General features: G+C 42.8%; 2 protein-coding genes and 1 long non-coding RNA gene across 4 annotated transcripts in view; 2 read left to right on the plus strand and 1 right to left on the minus strand.

Annotated features, from left to right (window-relative positions):
- Positions 1 to 19,422, minus strand: part of LOC132386005 (protein LSM12 homolog A-like) — a 174,274-nt gene extending 154,852 nt beyond the window's left edge. The window contains exon 1 of one of the 2 annotated variants that reach the window (XM_059958255.1): positions 18,644 to 19,415. In XM_059958255.1, the coding sequence (XP_059814238.1) occupies positions 18,644 to 18,764 (121 nt within the window). In that variant the 5' untranslated portion in view covers positions 18,765 to 19,415. Of the gene's footprint in view, positions 1 to 18,643 lie in introns of both variants that reach the window. The other variant, XM_059958250.1, reaches the window with a different exon arrangement.
- The window catches only part of LOC132386007 (uncharacterized), a 258,441-nt gene that overhangs the window by 164,594 nt on the left and 72,100 nt on the right, over positions 1 to 21,747 (plus strand). The window lies entirely within an intron of this gene.
- LOC132386006 (uncharacterized) lies at positions 18,796 to 20,154 on the plus strand. The gene is made up of 2 exons (XR_009509392.1): positions 18,796 to 18,894; positions 19,451 to 20,154. It is a non-coding gene; the product is annotated as an uncharacterized LOC132386006 (long non-coding RNA).

The raw sequence follows: 21,747 nt of genomic DNA on the forward strand, positions 1-21,747 counted from the left end.
GTGGACCACCAACACCTCGCTGTGGACCACCAACACCTCGCTGTGGACCACCAACACCTCGCTGACGTGGACCACCAACAGCTCGCTGACGTGGACCCCCGACACCTCGCTGACGTGGACCCCAGACACCTCGCTGACGTGGACCACCAACACCTCGCTGACGTGGACCACCAACACCGCGCTGACGTGGACCACCAACACCGCGCTGACGTGGACCACCAACACCCCAATGACGTGGACCCCCAACACCTCGCTGTGGACCACCAACACCTCGCTGTGGACCCCCAACACATCGCTGACGTGGACCCCCAACACCTCGCTGACGTGGACCACCAACACCGAGCTGACGTGGACCACCAACAGCTCGCTGACATGGACCACCAACAGCTCGCTGACGTGGACCAGCAACACCTCGCTGACCTGGACCAGCAACACCTCGCTGACATGGACCACCGACACCTCGCTGACATGGACCACCGACACCTCGCTGACATGGACCACCGACACCTCGCTGACATGGACCACCGACACCTCGCTGACATGGACCACCGACACCTCGCTGACATGGACCACGGACACCTCGCTGACATGGACCACGAACACCTCGCTGACATGGACCACGAACACCTCGCTGACATGGACCACCAACACCTCGCTGACATGGACCACCAACACCTCGCTGACATGGACCACCAACACCTCGCTGACATGGACCACCAACACCTCGCTGACATGGACCACCAACACCTCGCTGACATGGACCACCAACACCTCACTGACATGGACCACGAACACCTCACTGACATGGACCCCCAACACCTCGCTGACATGGACCACCAACACCTCGCTGACATGGACCACCAACACCTCGCTGACATGGACCACGAACACCTCGCTGACATGGACCACCAACACCTCGCTGACATGGACCAGCAACACCTCGCTGACATGGACCACCGACACCTCGCTGACATGGACCACCGACACCTCGCTGACATGGACCACCGACACCTCGCTGACATGGACCACCGACACCTCGCTGACATGGACCACCGACACCTCGCTGACATGGACCACGGACACCTCGCTGACATGGACCACGAACACCTCGCTGACATGGACCACGAACACCTCGCTGACATGGACCACCAACACCTCGCTGACATGGACCACCAACACCTCGCTGACATGGACCACCAACACCTCGCTGACATGGACCACGAACACCTCGCTGACATGGACCACCAACACCTCGCTGACATGGACCACCAACACCTCGCTGACATGGACCACCAACACCTCGCTGACATGGACCACCAACACCTCGCTGACATGGACCACCAACACCTCGCTGACATGGACCACCAACACCTCGCTGACATGGACCACCAACACCTCACTGACATGGACCACGAACACCTCACTGACATGGACCCCCAACACCTCGCTGACATGGACCACCATCACCTCGCTGACATGGACCACCAACACCTCGCTGACATGGACCACGAACACCTCGCAGACATGGACCACCAACACCTCGCTGATATGGACCACCAACACCTCGCTGACATGGACCACCAACACCTCGCTGACATGGACCACCAACACCTCGCTGACATGGACCACCAACACCTCACTGACGTGGACCACCAACACCTCGCTGACGTGGACCACCAACACCTCACTGACATGGACCACGAACACCTCGCTGACATGGACCACGAACACCTCGCTGACATGGACCACCAACACCTCGCTGGCATGGACCACCAACACCTCGCTGCTTGTAAAAAAGACACAACAAAGATTCCTCTTCCTCAGAAAGCTGAAACAGGCCAAACTCCCACAAAAGCTGTTGCTTAACTTCTACAGAAGCACAACTGAAACCATCCTGACCGACAGCGCCACCGTGTGGTGTGCCAGCTGCACAGCCGCTGAGCGACAAGTCCTGCGTTGTGTGGTGAAGATGGCCCGTTGAGTCTTCAGGATGGCTCTCCCAGGACTGGACACCATCTACTCCAGCAGACTCAGGAGGAAATCAATCAGCATAACCAGAGACACCACACACCCCTGCCACTCCCGGTTTGACCCGCTGCCGTCCAGCAAAAGGTTCAGGACACTAAAAACCAGGACAAATCAACTGAGGAACAGCTTCTACCCCAGAGCTGTGGTCTCCATCACAGCACTCCCAAACAATGACTGAAACTGCGAGCATATACATATACACCAAGGACTCAAATACTTGCACTAACAGCACTTTGTGCATTACTGTGATATTCTGTTGCTGCTACAACTTATTTTCTGCTACTTGTCTATCTAATACTGTTTTTCTATTAGTCTTGTTTTTATCTACCTCTTTATTTAATTGCCTGAGAAGAAGCCAAACAGAGTTTCATTGTCCTATGTATAATGACAATAAACATCATTCATTCATTCACTATGGTACAGTTGTCAGTGATCCCCCTCAATTCTAGCGAGGAGCTTGGGCATTCTCTAATAACACATGGGGTAGTGAAGTCCAGAATTACAAACGGACTCCGAGCAATTGCAAATGTCAGTGTTTTGAAGTGTGATACCTCAGGTCCCCGTTGACTTCCTAAAGCCTCTTAACAAATACAACTTGTTACTTTAATCACCAGGGGAAGCTTTTCCTGAGAAACAGAACTTGCAGCATCTATAAATATAATGTTAATGGCGGACTTCTCCCCAGCCCGACTGTCACCTATTGGGTTTGTGGGGATAAAGCCTTCTTGTGGCTACCCGGGGAAGTGATTAACAGATGGGACCCACAGCCACCCCAGAAGAAATGGAGCGGGTGCTGTTATCTAGCTTACCTAATCCCCAGCCTAAGGGTAGTGCCCGAGCTGTAGGATCACTCCCACAGAGGCAGAAATGGGGAATCACAGAATCAGAGAGGTTCTGGATGATTACCTTCCCATCTGATGGCATGGCCAGGAACTCCTGAGAAATCATTAAGTTGTCAGCTGCCCTGGAGGAATTGGAAAATGAAACTGCTAGTACTCTATTAGGCACCCAGACTCAGGTGGCTGAGGTGATCACGGAAATGTCAGCTGTCCGACAAACAGGCCTACAGATTTGTATGGCTTTAGATTTTATCCTAGCTGAGAAAAGGGAACCTGTGCTATTATTGACACAGAATGCTGCACCTATATCCCTCTCCAAGCACATTGCCAAGGAGATCGACAACATCAAGAAAGTAGGGCAGGATTTACAGTGGCTCACCAAGGGGGCTAAATGGTGGCAGTTTGATGGGTGTTCATTAATATGTAGAGCATGATATTGCACTATGGCCTAACAGTTGTACTTACCATTGTTATAATTACTATTGTCACTGCTTTTACCCACTGATATGACCATAAAACCGTAAGACAAAGGAGCAGAAGTTGGCCATTTGGCCCATCCAGTCTGCTCCATCATCTCATCATGAGCTGATCCAATCTCCCATTTAGTCCCATTCCCCCGCCTTCTCACCATAACCTTTGATGCCCTGACTACTCAGATACCTATTAATCTCTGCCTTAAATACACCCAATGACCTGGTCTCCACTGCCACCTGTGGCAACAAATTCCATAGATTCACCACCCTCTGGCTAAAAAAATTTTCTCGCATCTCTGTTCTGAATGGGTGCCCTGCAATCTTCAAGTCACATCCTCTTGTACTAGACTCCCCCACCATGGGAAACAACTTTGCCACATCCACTCTGTCCATGCCTTTCAACGTTTGAAATATTTCTGAGGTCCCTGCCTCATTCTTTTAAATTCCAAGTAGTACAGTCCAAGAGCGGTCAAACATTCCTCATATGTTAACCCTTTCATTCCAGGAATCATTCTAGTGAATCTACTCTGAACCTTGTCCAATGTCAGCACATCCTTTCTTAAATAAAAGAGCTCAAAACTGGACACAGTATTCTAAGTGAGGTCTTACCAGTGCCTTATAGACCCTCAACATTACAATCCTGCTCCTATACTCTATTCCTCTAGAAATGAATGCCAACATTGCATTCGCCTTCTTCACCACCGACTCAACCTGGAGATTAACCTTAAGGGTATCCTGCACGAGGACTCCCAAGTCCCGTTGCATCTCAGAACTTTGAATTCTCTCCCCATTTAAATAATAGTCTGCCCCTTTATTTCTTCTACCAAATTGCATGACTGTACACTTTCCAACATTGTAATTCATTTGCCACTTCACTGCCCATTCCCCCGATCTATCCAAGTCTCTCTGCAGACTCTGTTTCCTCAGCACTATCGGCCCCTCTTTGTATCATCAGCAAACTTAGCCACAAAGCCATCTATTCCATAGTCCAAATCGTTGATCTACAACGTAAAAAGAAGCGGCCCCAACACCGTCCCCCGTGGAACACCACTGGTAACCGGCAGCCAACCAGAATGGGATCCCTTTATTCCCACTCTGTTTCCTGCCAATCAGCCAATGCTCCATCCACGCATGTAACCTTCCCACAATTCCATGGGCTCTATCTTGCTTAGCAGCCTTTTGTAACTCACTGCTGTACTCAGTGGCTTTCTCTGTAAGAAATTACTGCTTTGTTAATCAGATAATGATCAAAAGGAAGGAATGATAAAGCATGTAAAAGGGTTAACAATTCATTAAAGAAGAGCACCCTGTTTTTCTAGAGAAACCACTGCAGATCTCAGATGTATTAATTTTGTTATTAAATGTTGAACAATAGTTCTTCTTGAAGGTAGCTAGCTAGGCTTTCAGTATACTTATCTCCTTGTGCAATCATGCACAGAAATAGGACAGCTCCAGTCTGTTTTGTGTATTAGGCCATTAAGCCTATTCTGTATTTTGTCTCTCAGTACCGTCAAGCTACAGATAAGTCTGACTCCAGCTTGGTATGTGCAAAGGGTTTCTGAATGACTATACCTCTTCTGTAAGGGGAATCGTGAGTCAGTTGGTGGATCACTATCAGTCACAGACAGACTGTTCCTGTTTAAGGAACTAACTGAGTAAGCACCAGTAGCTTTGAATAAAGAGTCTGTGTCCCTGAATGTCAGCAAAAGAGATGATTGTTGACTTCAGTAAGGCACAGAGCAACCACTCCCTACTGAACATCAACGGCTCCTCAGTAGAGATCATTAGGAGCACCGAATTTTTTGGTGTTCACCCGGCGGAGAATTTCACCTGGTCCCTCAACAAAAGGAGACTTCCTGTCTCCCTTTCTCTTCACCAGCTACACCTCGGACTTCAACTACTGCACAGAGTCTTGCCACCTTCAGAAGTTTTCTGATGACTCTGCCATAGTTGGATACATCAGCAAGGGAGATGAGGCAGAGTACAGAGCTACAGTGGGAAACTCTGTCACATGGTGAGAGCAAAATCATCTGCTGTTTAATGTGAAAAAGACTAAGGAGCTGGTGGTGGACCTGAGGAGGGCTAAGGCACCGGTGACCCGTTTCCATCCAAGGAGTCAGTGTGGACATGGTGGAGGATTACAAATACCTGGGGATACGAATTGACAATAAACTGGACTGGTCAAAGAACACTGAGGCTGTCTACAAGAAGGGTCACAGCTGTCTCTACTTCCTGAGGAAACTGAGATCCTTTAACATCTGCCAGACGACGCTGAGGATGTTCTACGAGTCTGTGGTGGCTAGTGCTATCATGTTTGCTGTTGTGTGCTGGGGCAGCAGGCTGAGGGTAGCAGACACTAACAGAATCAACAAACTCATTCATAAAGCCAGTGATGTTGTGGGAGTGGAACTGGACTCTCTGATGGTGCTGTCTTAAAAGAAGATGCTGTCCAAGTTGTATGCCATCTTGGACAATGACTCCCATCCACTCCATAATGTACTGGTTAGGCACAGGAGTACATTCAGCCAGAGACTCATTCAACCAAGATGTAACACTGAGCGTCACAGGAAGAGATTGCTGCCTGTGGCCATCAAACTTCACAACTCCTCCCTTGGAGTGTCAAGACACCCTGTGCTAATAGGCTGGTCCTGGACTTATTTCCACATGGCATAATTTACTTACTATTATTTAACTATTTATGGTTTTATATTGCTATATTTCTACACTATTCTTGGTTGGTGCGACTGTAACGAAACCCAATTTCTCTCGGGATCAATAAAGTATGTCTGTCTGTCTGTCAACACCAGCTCCATAGCAAAAAAGTCCCAGCAGCGTCTCTACTTACTGCGAAGTATGAGGAAAGTCCATCTCACCCCCCCGCCCCCCCCCCCCCCCATCCTCATCACATTCTACAGGGGTTGTATTGAGAGCATCCTGAGCAGCTGCATCACTGCCTGGTTCAGAAATTGTACCATCTCGGATCGCAAAACCCTGCAGCGGATAGTGAGGTCAGCTAAGAAGATCATCCGGGTCTCTCTTCCCGCCATTAGGACATTTACACTACATGCTGCATCCGCAAAGCAAACAGCATTATGAAGGACCCTATGCACCCCTCATACAACCTCTTCTCCCTCCTGCCATCTGGGAAAAGGTACAGAAGCATTCGGGCTCTCACAACCAGATTATGTAACAGCTGCTCAGCCCCCAAGCTATCAGACTCCTCAATACCCACAGCCTGGACTGACATCTTGCCCTATTGTCCTATTTATTATTTATTGTAATGTTTGCATTATTTTGTGCACCTTATGCAGTCCTGGGTAGACCTGTAGTTTAGTGTAGTTATTATGTTTTTTTTGCTCTGTGCTGTTTTTTATGTAGTTCAGTCTAGTTTTTGTACTGTGTCATGTAACACCATAGTCCTGAAAAACATTGTCTCATTTTTACTGTGTACTGTACCAGCAGTTATGGTCGAAATGGCAATAAAAAGTGACTTGATTTGACTTGTACTTATATGGTCTCTCAGTGACTTTATCTGGATTCGACTTCCACATTCGATCATGCTACCAGCCGAGATTTGGTACTGGTGCAAGAATTCCCTAAAACCCAATCTTATCCCTCACTATCCTTTTGCTATGAATATAACTGTAGAAATCTTTCCGATTAATTTTCACCTTACTTGCCAAAGTAAGTGATCCTGCAGAAAATACGTGTTTATAAAGATTTGACTTCCAGGACAAAATTGCTATCTATCCTGTTATCATATAATACATCGTTTAAAATGAATCACTAATTCGGGTTCCGGTGTCAGCTTAAATCACTAGCTCCTCCAGAAAAACACATATTTTGCCCCATTAATCCATCAAATATAAGATCTTTCAAAAATATCTGAATTGTTAAGGGGGCAAGAATGGGGAAAAGAATGGAGATTAAAAAAGCATCACTGCGGAGCCTATGAACGAGAGGGGTGCAGTGAATGGCTCTTCTACCCGAAGGCATGCTAGAGAAGCTGATGATGGGCCTCGTTCAGGCAAAGCAGCAAATGATAGAAATTCTGGAAGAGATACAGGAATTCCGAAAAGATATAAAACAGCAACTAAATCAAATTAAGACACAGCTCACCAACGTCAATCAAAAAATAACGGTGACAGAGACACGAATTGAGAAGGTGGAAAATCACACGCAAAACATGGAACGGATACAAAGTAAGACAATAAAAAAATCAACAAGAAAGTAAACTGCTTGACCTGAGGGAAGATCACCACGGAAAAATATCAGGATATACTATGTTCCCAAAGGAGCAGAGGGTTTGTCTATGATGGAGCTTGTAGGAAAGTTGCAGTGGGACGAGCTGCAGATTCCCTCGACTATGGAGCTTGAAATTGAGATGGTGCATCATGCGCTCGCCCCGCGGCCTACTGGAGACAGAGAAGATAAGCCACGTTCAATAGTAATTAGATTTCTTCAATACAATACTAAGGTACAGAGAAGAGGGTGTTTTTGAACAGGAAATAAATATATTTCAATCAAGATTACCCCCCCCCAGACCTGCAGAAATGTAAGGAATACTACAAAGTAAAGTGAATATTAAAGGAAAGATTAGTTTCCAAACTCTGTACTCTGCTAAACTGCAAGTGTTTTATGAAGATGGGACACAACTGTATCAGACAGTGGAAGAGCAGACTAGACATGAAAAACAGAGGGCTGCCCATTAGCATCGTCAAACCAAGGGAAAACCTAGCTGAGCAGTTATCCCGATCTGCTTAGGAAATAGTAAGGGAACCAAGAAAGCAGGGGATGGGTGGAGGGCGAAAGGAGAATATCAGGAAGAGGCTGTGAGTTTTCCAAAGACAGCTCTCACCCCCTCCAGAAGAGCTATAAGGTTTGGCTAATTTTAAAAGTGTTGATAAGCTAAGCAAAGCAAAAACAGACGGTGCTCTACCTATCAAGAAATACTTATTACAATGTGGATTTTATATTACTCAATTATTCTTTTTTAATTCATTTATTCAGTCCCTTGTCCCCACTTAAATGAGTATATTTGGGAGGAATACACAGGGAGATCTTATCTATGTAATGGGCATAGATTTATTCACTTACTTTTATAAATACTGCAAAGGGGGCCCTCAACTTACAGGCAGGAAGGGCTATTCCCCACAGCTGGACATTTCCTCTGGCTTAACCCAGGGTCATCTGCTAGAGACCTCAGCCTTGGAACCACACCATTGTTTCTTGGTTCTTATTTATCCAGGGAGTAGATCAATTAACTTTTAATGTTAATTTCCATTACATATATATATATATATATATATATAGGAATATAAATATAGGATATATTTATATTCCATATATAAAGGCAGGACTTCTTTTCAGAGTGGGCAGCGGAGTCCGTGGAAGCAGAGTCCTGGGCTTTGGCTAAGTGGGCTTCGGCGTAAGGGGACTTCGGTAAGCCTGTGTGATTGCTCGCTGAGGGGAAGAAGGTAAGGTCGCTAGGTGCTTTTTAGACTTTTTCTATTAATTCAGTTCAGGTATGGGGGAGACAGTCAGAGCAGTGGTGTGCTCCGTATGCAGTGTGGGAAGTCAGGGTCAACACTGTTGTCCCTGATGACCACACCTGCAAGAGGTGGGTCCAGCTGCAGCTCCTATCAGACCGAGTTAGGGAGTTGGAGCAGGAGCTGGATGAACTACGGATCATTCGGGAGGTGGAGGCAGAGATAGATAGGAGTTATCAGGAGGTAGTCACACCAAAAAACCAAGAAGTAGGGTGACAGTCCAGAGAGGCAGGGGGAGCAGGCAGAGAGAGTAGAGCACCCCTGCGGCCATTCCCATTAACAATAAGTATACCATACTGGATACTGTTGATGGGGATGACCTACCAGGAATTTGTAGTGGTCCTGCCTCTGGCACAGTGGTTGAACACTCAACTAGAAAGGGGAGGAGGGAAGAGAAGAGAGCGATAGTTTTAGGGGATTCTATAGTCAGGGGGGCAGACAGGAGATTTTTTGGGGGAGATCGGGAGTCTCGGATGGTATGTTGCCTCCCTGGTGCCAGGGTCTGGGACATCTCAGATCGGGTGCAGGCTATTCTTGAGAACGAGGGCATGAACCCAGATGTACTGGTCCATGTAGGGACCAACGATGTGGGTAAGGTGAGTGAGGGGATCCTGCTTAGAGAGTTCAGGGAGTTGGGAGTGAAGCTGAAAGGCAGGACCTCCAGGGTGACAATCTCGGGATTGCTACCTGTGCCACGTGCGACTGAGGCGAAGAATAGAATGATTATGCACATCAATAATAGGCTGAGAGCATGGTGCAGGAAGGAAGGGTTCAGGTTTTTGGATAATTGGTCGTTGTTCCAGGGACATTGGGATCTGTTTCGAAGGGACGGTCTACATCTGAACCGGAGGGGTACTAACATTCTTGCAGGAGTATGTGCTGCTCGGGGGGGTTTAAACTAGATGTGCAGGGGGCTGGGATCCAGATCCAGAGGAGCATGGGGTTAAATGTGTAGAAGGTTTGGGTGATCTTGAGAAGGTCATCAAAATTCAGGGTGCAATTAGCCCGATGGAAGTTCAAGGAGCTGGGTTAGGTACACTAGACAGTGTCTTAAGCAAAGAGAGGAGGAATGGGCTCAGAATTCTATACTTGAATGCGCGTAGTGTCAGAAATAAGACAGATGAGCTTGAAGCTCAGATGAAAATGGGGAACTACGATATTGTTGGGATAACAGAGACATGGCTGCAAGGGGATCAGGCCTGGGAATTGAGTGTACCAGGGTATACGTGCTATCGTAGAGACAGAAATATGGGAAGAGGGGGTAGGGTGGCCCTGTTGGTGAGGAATGAGATTCAGTCCTTAGCAAGAGGTGACTTGGGAACAGGGGAAGTAGAGTCTGTGTGGATGGAGCTGAGGAACAGTAAGGGTAAAAAGAGCCTAATGGGTGTTGTGTACAGGCCCCCAAACAGTAGCGTGGATATTGGGTACAAGTTGATTAGGGAGTTAACATTGGCATGTGCTAAAGGTAATGCAGTTGTTATGGGAGATTTCAACATGCAGGTGAACTGGGAGAATCAGGTAGGTGCTAGACCCCAGGATAGGGAGTTTGTGGAGTGTCTAAGGGATGTATTTTTGGAACAGCTTGTGCTTGAGCCAACCAGGAACGAGGCTATTTTGGACTTGGTGATGTGTAATGAACAGGAATTGATAAGTGATCTTGAAGTAAAGGAGCCATTAGGAAGTAGTGATCATAACATGACAAGTTTTTATCTACAATTTGAGAGGGATAAGGGCAGATCAGAAGTGTCAGTGTTGCAATTAAATAAAGGAGACTACGGAGCCATGAGGGAAGAGCTGGCCAAAGTTAAATGGGCGGATGCCCTGGCAGGAAAGACAGTGAATCAGCAGTGGCAGATATTCTTGGGAATAATACAAAAGATGCAAAAGCAGTTCATTCCAATGAGAAGGAAGGATTCAAAGAGGGGGAAGGGGCCACAATGGTTGACAAAGGAAGTCAGAGATTGTATAGCATTAAAGAAAAAGAAGTATGACAGGGATAAGATGAGTGGGAATACAGGTGATTGGGAAAGTTTTAAGGAACACCAGATCTTAACTAAAAAAGCAATACGGAGAGAAAAAATCAGGTATGAGCTCAGTCTAGCCAGGAATATAAAAGGGGATAGCAAAAGCTTTTTTAGCTATGTGAAGAGAAAGAAGATAGTTAAGAACAATGTTGGCCCATTGAAGAATGAATTGGGAGAAATTGTTATGGGAAACAGGGAAATGGCAACAGAATTTAATGCGTACTTTAGATCTGTCTTCACCAGGGAGGACACAAGCAATCTCCCAGATGTATGGATGGGCCAGGGTCATAAGATATCAGAGGAATTGAAACAGATTGACATTAGGAAAGAAACTGTGATGAGAAGACTGGTAGGACTGAAGGCTAATAAATCCCTGGGTCCAGATGGTCTGCATCCGAGGGTTCTAAAAGAGGTGGCTCAGGAAATTGCGGATGCATTAGTAATCATTTTCCAATGTTCCTTAGATTCAGGATCAGTTCCTGAAGATTGGAGAGTGGCTAATGTTATCCCACTTTTCAAGAAGGGAGGGAAGGAGAAAACGGAGAACTATCGCCCTGTTAGCCTAACGTCAGTCATGGGGAAGATGCCTGAGTCCATTATTAAGGACGAAATAGTGGCACATCTTGATGGCAGAAATAGGATTAGGCCGAGCCAGCATGGATTTACCAAGGGCAAATCATGCTTGACTAATCTGTTGGAGTTTTTTGAGGGTGTAACAAGGATGTTAGACAAGGGTAAGCCAGTGGATATTGTGTACCTAGATTTTCAGAAGGCATTCGATAAGGTGCCACATAGGAGATTGGTGAGTAAAATCAGAGCTCATGGCATTGGGGGCAGGGTTTCAACATGGATAGAAAACTGGTTGGCAGATAGAAAGCAAAGGGTAGCAGTGAATGGGTGTTTCTTGGACTGGCTGGAGGTGACTAGTGGGGTACCACAGGGCTCTGTATTGGGACCACAGCTCTTTACGATTTATGTTAATGATTTAGATGAGAGCATTGAAAACTATATCAGCAAGTTTGCTGACGATACTAAACAGGGTGGCAGTGTGACATGCGAAGAGGACGTTAGGAAAATACAGGGAGACTTGGATAGGCTGGGTGAGTGGGCAGATACTTGGCAGATGTCATTCAATGTGAATAAATGTGAAGTTATTCACTTTAGAAGCAGGAGCAAGAGGGCAGAGTATTGTCTGAACGGTGTAGAGTTAGGTAAGGGAGAAATGCAAAGAGACCTAGGAGTCCTAGTTCACCAGTCAATGAAGGTGAATGAGCAAGTGCAGCAGGCAGTGAAGAGGGCAAATGGAATGTTGGCCTTTGTTACAAGGGGAATTGAATACAAGAGCAAGGATGTCCTTTTGCATTTGTACAGGGCCCTGGTGAGACCACACCTGGAATATTGTGTACAGTTTTGGTCTCCAGGTTTAAGGATGGACTTTCTGGCAATTGAGGAAGTGCAGCATAGATTCACTAGGTTGATTCCTGGGATGGCAGGGCTGTCTTACGCAGAGAGATTGGAGAGATTGGGCTTGTACACGCTGGAATTGAGGAGATTGAGAGGGGATCTGATTGAAACGTTTAAGATAATTAAAGGATTTGATAGGATTGAGGCAGGAAATATGTTCCAGATGTTGGGAGAGACCAGTACCAGAGGGCATGGATTGAGAGTAAGAGGTCAGTTATTTAAAACAGAGTTGATGAAGAGCTTCTTCTCCCAGAGAGTTGTGGAGGTGTGGAATGCACTGCCTCGGAAGACAGTGGAGGCCAATTCTCTGGATGCTTTCAAGAAGGAGCTAGATAGATATCTGAAGGATAGGGGAATCAAGGGATATGGGGACAAGGCAGGGACTGGGTATTGATAGTGAATGATCAGCCGTGATCTCAGAATGGCAGTGCAGACTCGAGGGGCCGAATGGTCTACTTCTGCACCTATTGTCTATTGTCTATATTGACAGACAGATACACATGGCTAAGGGCTAAGTAAAATTCATTTCTTTTAATATCAACGGGCTGTTAAATCCATTCAAACGCAGTAGAATTCTATACAAAAGGAAACAGAACAAGCCATGTAGTATATTTACAGGAAACTCATTTAAATGATAATTAGCATAGAAAACTAAAGAGAATGGGCTTCACTAATTTATTTTTCTCCTCATATAAATCAGGACATATGAGAAGAGTTGCTATTCTTATCTCAAGTAAGGTAAATTTAGAAAAAGTATTTGAAATGGGAGATAAAGAGGGCAGATATATTCTGGTAAGGAGGAATATAGACGGCAATTCAGTTACTCTATTGAATATACACGCACCCCCGGGAAGTGATATTGGTTTCTTTCAGAAAATTACTGATATGGTAACGCAAACAAAAGGTCTCCTGATATGTGAGGGAGATTTAAATTTACAGTTACAACCAAAGTCAGATTCTTCCAATAGAAAAACCTATGAAACAAGATCCTTACATAAGAAATTTAATATACTTTTTGAGGATGTTGCTCTAATTGATATATGGAGGGACCTTTTCCCCAACAGAAAGGTTTACACTCATTATTCTGCTCCCCATTCTGTATATACAAGAATAGACTATTTCATAACATTTGGAAAAGACAAAGTAAACACCTGTGGACTTGGGACAACAGATCTAAGTGACCATGCAACTAAAGAATATTATTTGGAAACTAAATTCAAGTCTACTCAATGATATGTACTTTAAAGAACAAATTAAAAAAGAAATTGGTCTTTACTTAGAATTTAACGATAATGGAGAGGTTTCACCTCCCATTCTATGGGATACTCTGAAGGTGGTCCTAAGAGGGAAAATTATAGCGATATCTTCATATAAGAAAAAAATAAGGAATAAAACATAAGAGGAATTAGAAAACAGGCTGAAGGAACTAGAAAAAGAAACACAAATCGAGTTTGGCTCAGGATACAATAGAGGAAAATTTAAAACTTAGGAATGAATTTAATAGTTTGGCTATGCAAGAATCAAGAAAAACATAATGTTTCTGAAACAGAATCATTATAAAAGTGGATCTAAGCCTATAAAAATACTGGCATGGAAACTGAAAAAAAACAGCAGAAAATACAATGGATAGAACTAGGAATCCAAGAACAAAAATGACTTTAAAAAATTCTAAGTGAAATTCAAGAAGCTTTTGAAGTGTTTTACAAAACTCTAAATTCCAAAGTTCCGGGGGAAGCATAACCCAAATTGACACCTTCTTGAATTCTCTTTAAGCGAAGAACAAAATAGAACGATGAGTGCTGATATAACTGAAGGTGAATTAAAAGCTGCAATTAGTAGGCTTAAATTAAGCAAGTCACCAAAATCAGATGGGTATACGGCAGAGTGGTACAAAGAATTTAAAAATGAGTTAATTCCTGTTTTACTCCCCACTCTGAACTGGGCTCTAAAAAAGGCACAAATGCCACCCAGTTGGAAGGAAGCGATAATCTCAGCTATACCGAAAGAAGGCAAGGATAAAATGGAATGTTGGTCATTCAGACCAATATCCATTTTTAATGTAGATTATAGATTATTTACCTCCATCATGGCCAAACGATTAGAAGAGCTTCTACCCATACTGATATGTAACGATCAGACAGGTTTTATACAACAACAAACACAAGACAATATATGAAGGACTCTTCACATTATGGATCATATACAAAAAAAAAATTTGAATCAATAGTAATAAGTGTGGTCAGTGAAAATGCATTTGAGTCAGTTATTTGGTATTTTCTTTACAGTTTTATATAGATCTGGTTTCCAAGACACAATTATTAAAACTATACAGGCACTATACAACAACCCTATTGCTAGGATTAAAATCAATGAATAATTATCAAATAGTCTTACCCTAGAAAGGGGCACGAGACAGGGTTGTGCATGGTCACCACTACTCTTCGCGTTATATCTGGAACCATTAGCTCAATACATCAGACAAAATGAAGATATCAGGGGAATTACTATTAAAGGGACAGAGCATCAATTGGCTTGTTATGTGGATGACATTTTGATATATCTACGGCAAACAACATACTCTACCTAAATTGATGCAATCCTTTGAACAATATGGTCAATTATCAAGATACAAAATCAACACAGATAAAACCAAATTACTATCATATTACTTTAGCCCACCAAGAGAAATTGAAAGTCGATACCACTGGGCATGGCACTCAGTCTTTCAAATATTTGGGCATCATTATGCCAAAAGATTTGGCAGAATTATCATAATGCAATTATCAGCCTTTATATAAAAAATTAAGGAACATAGAACAAGATGAAACCTAATTCCTTATTTTAGTCTCAATTCAATAATTGAATCATTAAAATGAATATACTGCCCAGACTACTGTATCTCTTTCAGACCCTACCAATAGAGATTAATCAAAATCAATTCAATGAATGGAACCAAATGTTAACAAGGTATATATGGCAAGGTAAAAGCCTAGAGTTTGTCTCAAAACTTTGCAATTAGCCAAGGAAAAGGGGGGTTGTGTTCTCTTAGAACACAGTTGATACTTCCCATCCCTATACAAGCAATTTTGGCTTATACCAACCTACAAAGGTACATAAATACTATTGATAACCCATGGGTGAAATGGACTCTTAAAATATGGAAAACTATTATAAAAAATATAATCTAGAGGGAGTTATTGCAATTCTTAAATGGTGTGCATATGACTCAGATTTTACACCAAATAAACGGGATGCTAGATTTAAGGACTGGACAGCCAAATAACAGACAGACAGACATTCTTTATTGATCCTGAGGGAAATTGGGTTTTGTTACAGTCGCCCAACCAAGAACAGTGTAGAAATACAGCCATATAAAACCATAAATAATTAAATAATAAACAGTTAATTATGCCAAGTGGAAATAAGTCCAGGACCAGCCTATTGGCTCAGGGTATCTGACACTCCAAGGGAGGAGTTGTAAAATTTGATGACCACAGGCAGGAATGACTTCCTATGACACTCAGTGTTAGATCTCAGTGGAATGAGTCTCTGGCTGAATGTACTCCTGTGCCTAACCAGTACATTATGGAGTGGATGGGAGTCAATGTCCAAGATGGCATGCAACTTGGACAGCATCCTCTTTTCAGACACCACCATCAGAGTCCAGTTCCACCCTCACAACATCACTGGCCTTACGAATGAGTTTGTTAATTCTGTTGGTGTCTGCCACCCTCAGCCTGCTGCACCAGCACACAACAGCAAACATGATAGCACTGGCACCACAGACTCGTAGAACATCCTCAACATTGTCCGGCAAATGTTAAAGAAATAACAGTTCTTTGCAACATAATGAAAGAAGGAACACTGTTCAGTTTTGAGATGTTTAAAGACTAATGTCAATTAGAAAAACAAGATTTTTATTAGTATTTACAGATGCAACAGTATGTTAATAGGACAGTTATAAATGTAACCAAGGTAAATACATGCTTGATAGAGCTCTTTAGAAAAGCATATAATTCAGATAATGGTAGTAGAATCATTTCAAGCATGTATAAGGGATTGTCAAATCTTAAAACACATTCGACTTCATACATTAAAACAAAATGGGAGAAGGAAGGAGGGATAATTATATCTGAGGAAGAATGGACAATAATATGGAGGTATCAATGGAAGTGTAGCAGTTCACAGAAATGGAGGGAGTTTGGATGGAAAAACTTGCTAAGATATTTTATTACACTCTCTCAGAAATCCCATTATGGTAGTAACAGTGTTTGCTGGAGAAATTGCAGAAATCAAAATGCAAATCATTACCATATTTTCCAGGAACACTCTGTTATCAAAGACTATTGGAGGGGGATACACAATGCTCTACAAGACATCTTTAAATATGAAATACCTTAGAAAGTAAGACCATGTATTTAGGTACAGTATTTACCTCAAGAATGGTTGAAAAGAAATAAATATTTAATAAATATACTGTTGGTGGCTGGTAAGAAGACTCTTACGAGTTGGTTATCACAGGAGAGCACAACTGTAAATACATGGATGGAAATTACAATGGACATTTACAAAATGGAGAAGATAACAGCATCTGTTAATCATAATTTGGAACAACTTGATTCATACTGGGAAAAACGGTTTAACTACATAATGCTTCATAGGCCTGATTTTATTCTCATAAATCAATATGTTGTGAAAAAAAAATCACTCCCTACTTGTACATAGTTTTCTCCTTTCGCTTCTTTCTTTCCACTCTTCTGATAAGTGTATAACTCAGATAAATATTATGTGATTTGTGGCAAACATGACTACATGATATATATGTACAATATCTGAAATACATCTTATGTAAAGGTTTGTTTGATGAACTTCAATAAAAAATTACAAAAAGTAAAATTTATCACAAATCCAACTTGTAAAAATGTTCAAATTAAAAACCAAAATATTATTCCGCAAACTAAAATTCAAAACATTAATTTTGGACTGTCAAGTTAAATAGGTCTACTCATTGTCATGAATACCACTCTCTTCCAGTGCTTATTTGTGCAATCCTCACTTCCTTGTTTTAACAAATAATGAATGAGTTAAGCTCTATAGTTACTTAACTATTCTTCTATTCTCATTTATATCCACCAAAATCTGTTTTACAAAGTTTTGGTCGAATGTCTTAATATCTTCTTCAGCCCTGCCTCACATACAAGTTTTCAAATTCACATTAATAATAGTATTTTCTACTGCATTGTTAGAAAATAACGTCTTTTTAGCACGGATTTTAAATAAATAGTACACTGCAGAACTGAAATAGTACACAACGTTACTAATAAACAGGCACTTAGTCAAAGTAAAAGACGAAAAATATTCTCAAAATACACCAACTGCACGCTGACCTATCTCTACTTCCAATGCCTTTCATGAGGATTTCGATCATTTATTTAGCTTTGGGATTTACTTTAGAGGAACGGAAGTGCAAAATGAAATCCAAGATGGCACGATACTGAAGCTTCGGCATACTCACACCCTTCTTCCTTACCCCATGTTATTAAAGTCCTGGGATACTGACGGCGGTGGCAAGTTAATGGTAACCACATTCGCAGTTTGTTACCCATGCCTGGATTCAACCGTGCGGTACCAAGCCAAGCAACCATTTGCCAGATAACAGACATTATACTTTAAAGATTTTTATACACACAGGTCTACTAACGCAGAACAGCTGCTGGAATCCAGACACATGAATAATTTTTCGTACATATAGCTGGGTTCAAGCCATAGAGCTGCGAATTCTGAGGAGCATAATGCAAGCCAATCATAAACACAAGAAAATCTGCAGGTGCTGGAAATTATAGCAACACATACAGGATGCTGGAAGAACTCAGCAGGCTGGCAGCATCTATGGAAAAAAGTGAAGAGTCGACTTTTTCAGCCGAAACCTTTAGCAGGATGGTCTCGGCCGAAACATCGAGTGTTCACTTTTTTCTACAGATGCTGTCAGCCCTGCTGAGTTCCTCCAGCATTTTATGTGTGTTACGAAACGAAGAAATGGTGTATTGAGCAGGTTACATTTTGTGGAAAAGTACGAAGAATGCTAGTCCATTTTGTAGCAGAGCCGGCGGGAAGATGAGCGCATGCGTAGATCCTACCACTGGCAGGACACCGGTGAAGGCCGCTCCATACCCGCATTGGCTGGGCCTCCACAAACTGACTTACACACTCCCTAACGTGCTCCGTCCGACTCTACTTCCCCACCCTCCTGTCCCAACAAAGGATACTTAAGGTTAACATCTTGGATTGGTAATCGAAGGCGACCACCTCCCCGTGGAGCTGCTGGCCCAGGCACGTCAAACAGGAAATCTGACTTCCGACACCAAAGTACTCTCCAGGAGCAGCCATCTTGTTAATGCTGGCCAGGAACGCTTACCCAGCAGCCTTTGTGCTATGCAGAGTATGCGCAGAGGAAGATGGAAGCTGGCTGTCAATCAAAAAGGGAAGCGAACGGAGCTGAAGCGGTTCAAGTTCTGCAGTAAGAAAGTCGGTGTTGACGTTGTATCGCCGTCTTGCACCTAGAGAAAGAGAAAGTAACTCGGCGACTTTCAGACCCCAAATTAGGAGTACAGTGGAATATTTAATGCCTCTAAAATGAAAGCAGCGCCAAGCAACACTAAGTCGTTAACCAATGCCGTGAAGATGTACTACAGCATCTGTCTGCGAATTTAATACAATGTTTTAAAAATGTTAACACTAATGCTGAATGTATTGACCAGGAATGTAAAAACTTCTATACCTTTATATATAGTCTTTTATTTTTATTTTTAAAAAACTCACCCAAAATGACAAACAAGCACACTGGAAAAATTTAATTTAACCTACTTTAAATAATAATAGATTTAATTGTATATGTTAGATGCTAGTTTATTGGGCCATTAGCTAATCAGGACAGCTGCTTATTTATGACAATTCTTAAACACTGAAAATCAAGGCAGAGCGAAGTGGAGATGGCGCTAAACAGCGATTCCTTTGCTTGCATCTTCAGAAACAGCTCTATTTCCTTCTTTAATATCTCTGTTTTTCCCTTTCAGGGTTCTTTTGAAAACTCTGACCCAGAGTCACACGCTGACTTTGGTTCTTTGCGGGAATGGGACTCATTCTCAGGGTTTCAGGACCAGCTGTTGTTCAGCCTGAGAGTCCAGCTCAGATTTGGAAGCCTAGGATCGTGGAGCTCTGGAGATGGGTGGATCAAGAGTTGTGTCACAGCTGGAGGTCCGTCTGTCTGTCATCGTGGGAGAGTCAGAATATCTGTTGTGGGCCCAGAGACCCAGGACCTTTGTGCTCTTAAGGCACAGAACTCTAAAGAGTGACATAATGGATTTTTAACATCGCAAACTAGTGAGTTGTTTGTTATGTCTCCCCGCTCGCTGGGCAAACAGAGACACCTCCTTCTCCGTTATTCGGGAGAGAGAGCCTGTGGTATGTTGAATGTTGAGTGAGACAAAGTCTTTGCGGTAACTGCAAGTCTGTGTCTGTGTCTTTGCTTTGCTCACGCTGGAGTGCTCAGTGGTGGGTTTCAATGCTTTTTTCATGCTGGTGGGGGGAGAGGGGGGACTGTTTCTTGCTGTAGCTTACGTGTGGAAGGGAGGGCAGCTTGAGGCAGGGCTTTGGACATTTAACATTCATTCTATGGGGCATTTCTCTGTTTTCATGGATGTTTGCAAAGAAAATGAATTTCAGAATGTATACTGTATACATTTCTCTGACATTAAATTGTACCGTTAAACCTTTGAAATAGCTGGGATTCTCATTTATTTGAGACACTAAGTATGCAGGAACTCTAATCTCAGAGTGCATTTTGCTACATAGTTAATAAATGTACTTCTGATCTTTAATTGTGACAGGAGACCATTTCCCAATAGTTTCTAATCAGTTGTGGGCAATTGTGTAGCCATTAGATACAACAAACTTAGAGCAAACAGTTTTTAAATAGTGTCAGATTTGTATTCAAAAAGCAGTGCTTTTTGTCTCCAGCAGTTGAGACAAATAAGCAGTAAAACAATTCAGATCTGCTTTACTTGTTGAAGTTTCAAGCATTAAGGCTTATATAGCCGGGAATGAAAATTGAATAATTTCTCTACATCATCAAGTTAGAAACTACAAAGAATCTGAAAGGTATTGACAGTCATCAACAGTATTTTACGAAAACGCTCCATTATCTGCATTGGGTTCATTTTTGTTCACTTACAGTCAAAAAAATGTGAATGAGGTGAATTCCTCTGATGATAAGTATGAACATACACAATTTCATAGTATTGTGGTGTTCTAATTTGTATTATATTTCATGTATATACAATACAGGCAGCCCCTGGGTTACAAACGAGTTCCGTTCCTGAGTCAATCTTTAAGTCAGATTTGTAAGTAAGAGAACAGGTACGTCTGGTATTATTTAACATCAGTTAGTCAAACATTTGTCTTAGTATATCATATATATTTTTACCTTTCTATGCACATAAAACACCTAAGAAATCTGTATTCCAATAATTAAACCACTGCGTTGCTTAGTAATAATTGTAGCTTTCATTGGGATAGGGTCTTTCACATTCTCACTTTATCCTTTAAAATTGTTCTGATCGTTGACTGACTGTAGCCTAACACTTTTGCAATGACCGATGGTGTTTCACCTCTTTCCAACAGATTTATTATTTCCACTTTATTTTGAACAGTGATCGTTTTCCATCAACGGAACAGACACACTGCGGATTCAGCAGCAGCCACAGGTCCTCTGTTCCTCCGGGTCCTAAAGTCTACCCGCACTGAGACAGGTTAACTGGGACAAGTGGGGCTGGTGCTGACTGGAAAGGGGGGGGGGGATCAGGGTGAATCTTGCTAAGAAAAATTTAAGCCAAATACAAAGTTACACACTCAACACAGTGTTAACGGCAACGTGATCCAACTTAAATGGCGGATGCCAGCAAATTTTTAATATAATAGGCTTTATGGCAGGCCAGTCGTAAGTACAAGTTGCTTGTAAGTCAGACGTTCATAACTCAGGGACTGTCTGTGTTCATTAATCATTTTGTCCTTTTTAATAACTTTTTAACTATTTCAATGAAACCAGCTAATTGAGGCAGACCCTTAATTGGGTCAAAATATACTGGTCCTAATGTGTCCCAATTAACTGGAATCCACTATATTTAAATTACGTAGTTTATTTAAAACTTAAATATGAGGTTACCATGAATCACCGTTGAAATTCAAGATGGTATTTGTGAGCAGGCAGCTCACAAAATGAGTAGATATACATCAGCTGAACGGTGAAAATGGTTCCAGGGGCTATGTTTTTTTCAGTGTGTGTGTGTGTTGTGGGATTTCTGGGAGACCTCCA

The sequence above is a fragment of the Hypanus sabinus genome (assembly GCF_030144855.1).
Source record: "Hypanus sabinus isolate sHypSab1 chromosome Y unlocalized genomic scaffold, sHypSab1.hap1 SUPER_Y_unloc_10, whole genome shotgun sequence".
Classification (NCBI taxonomy): domain Eukaryota; kingdom Metazoa; phylum Chordata; class Chondrichthyes; order Myliobatiformes; family Dasyatidae; genus Hypanus; species Hypanus sabinus.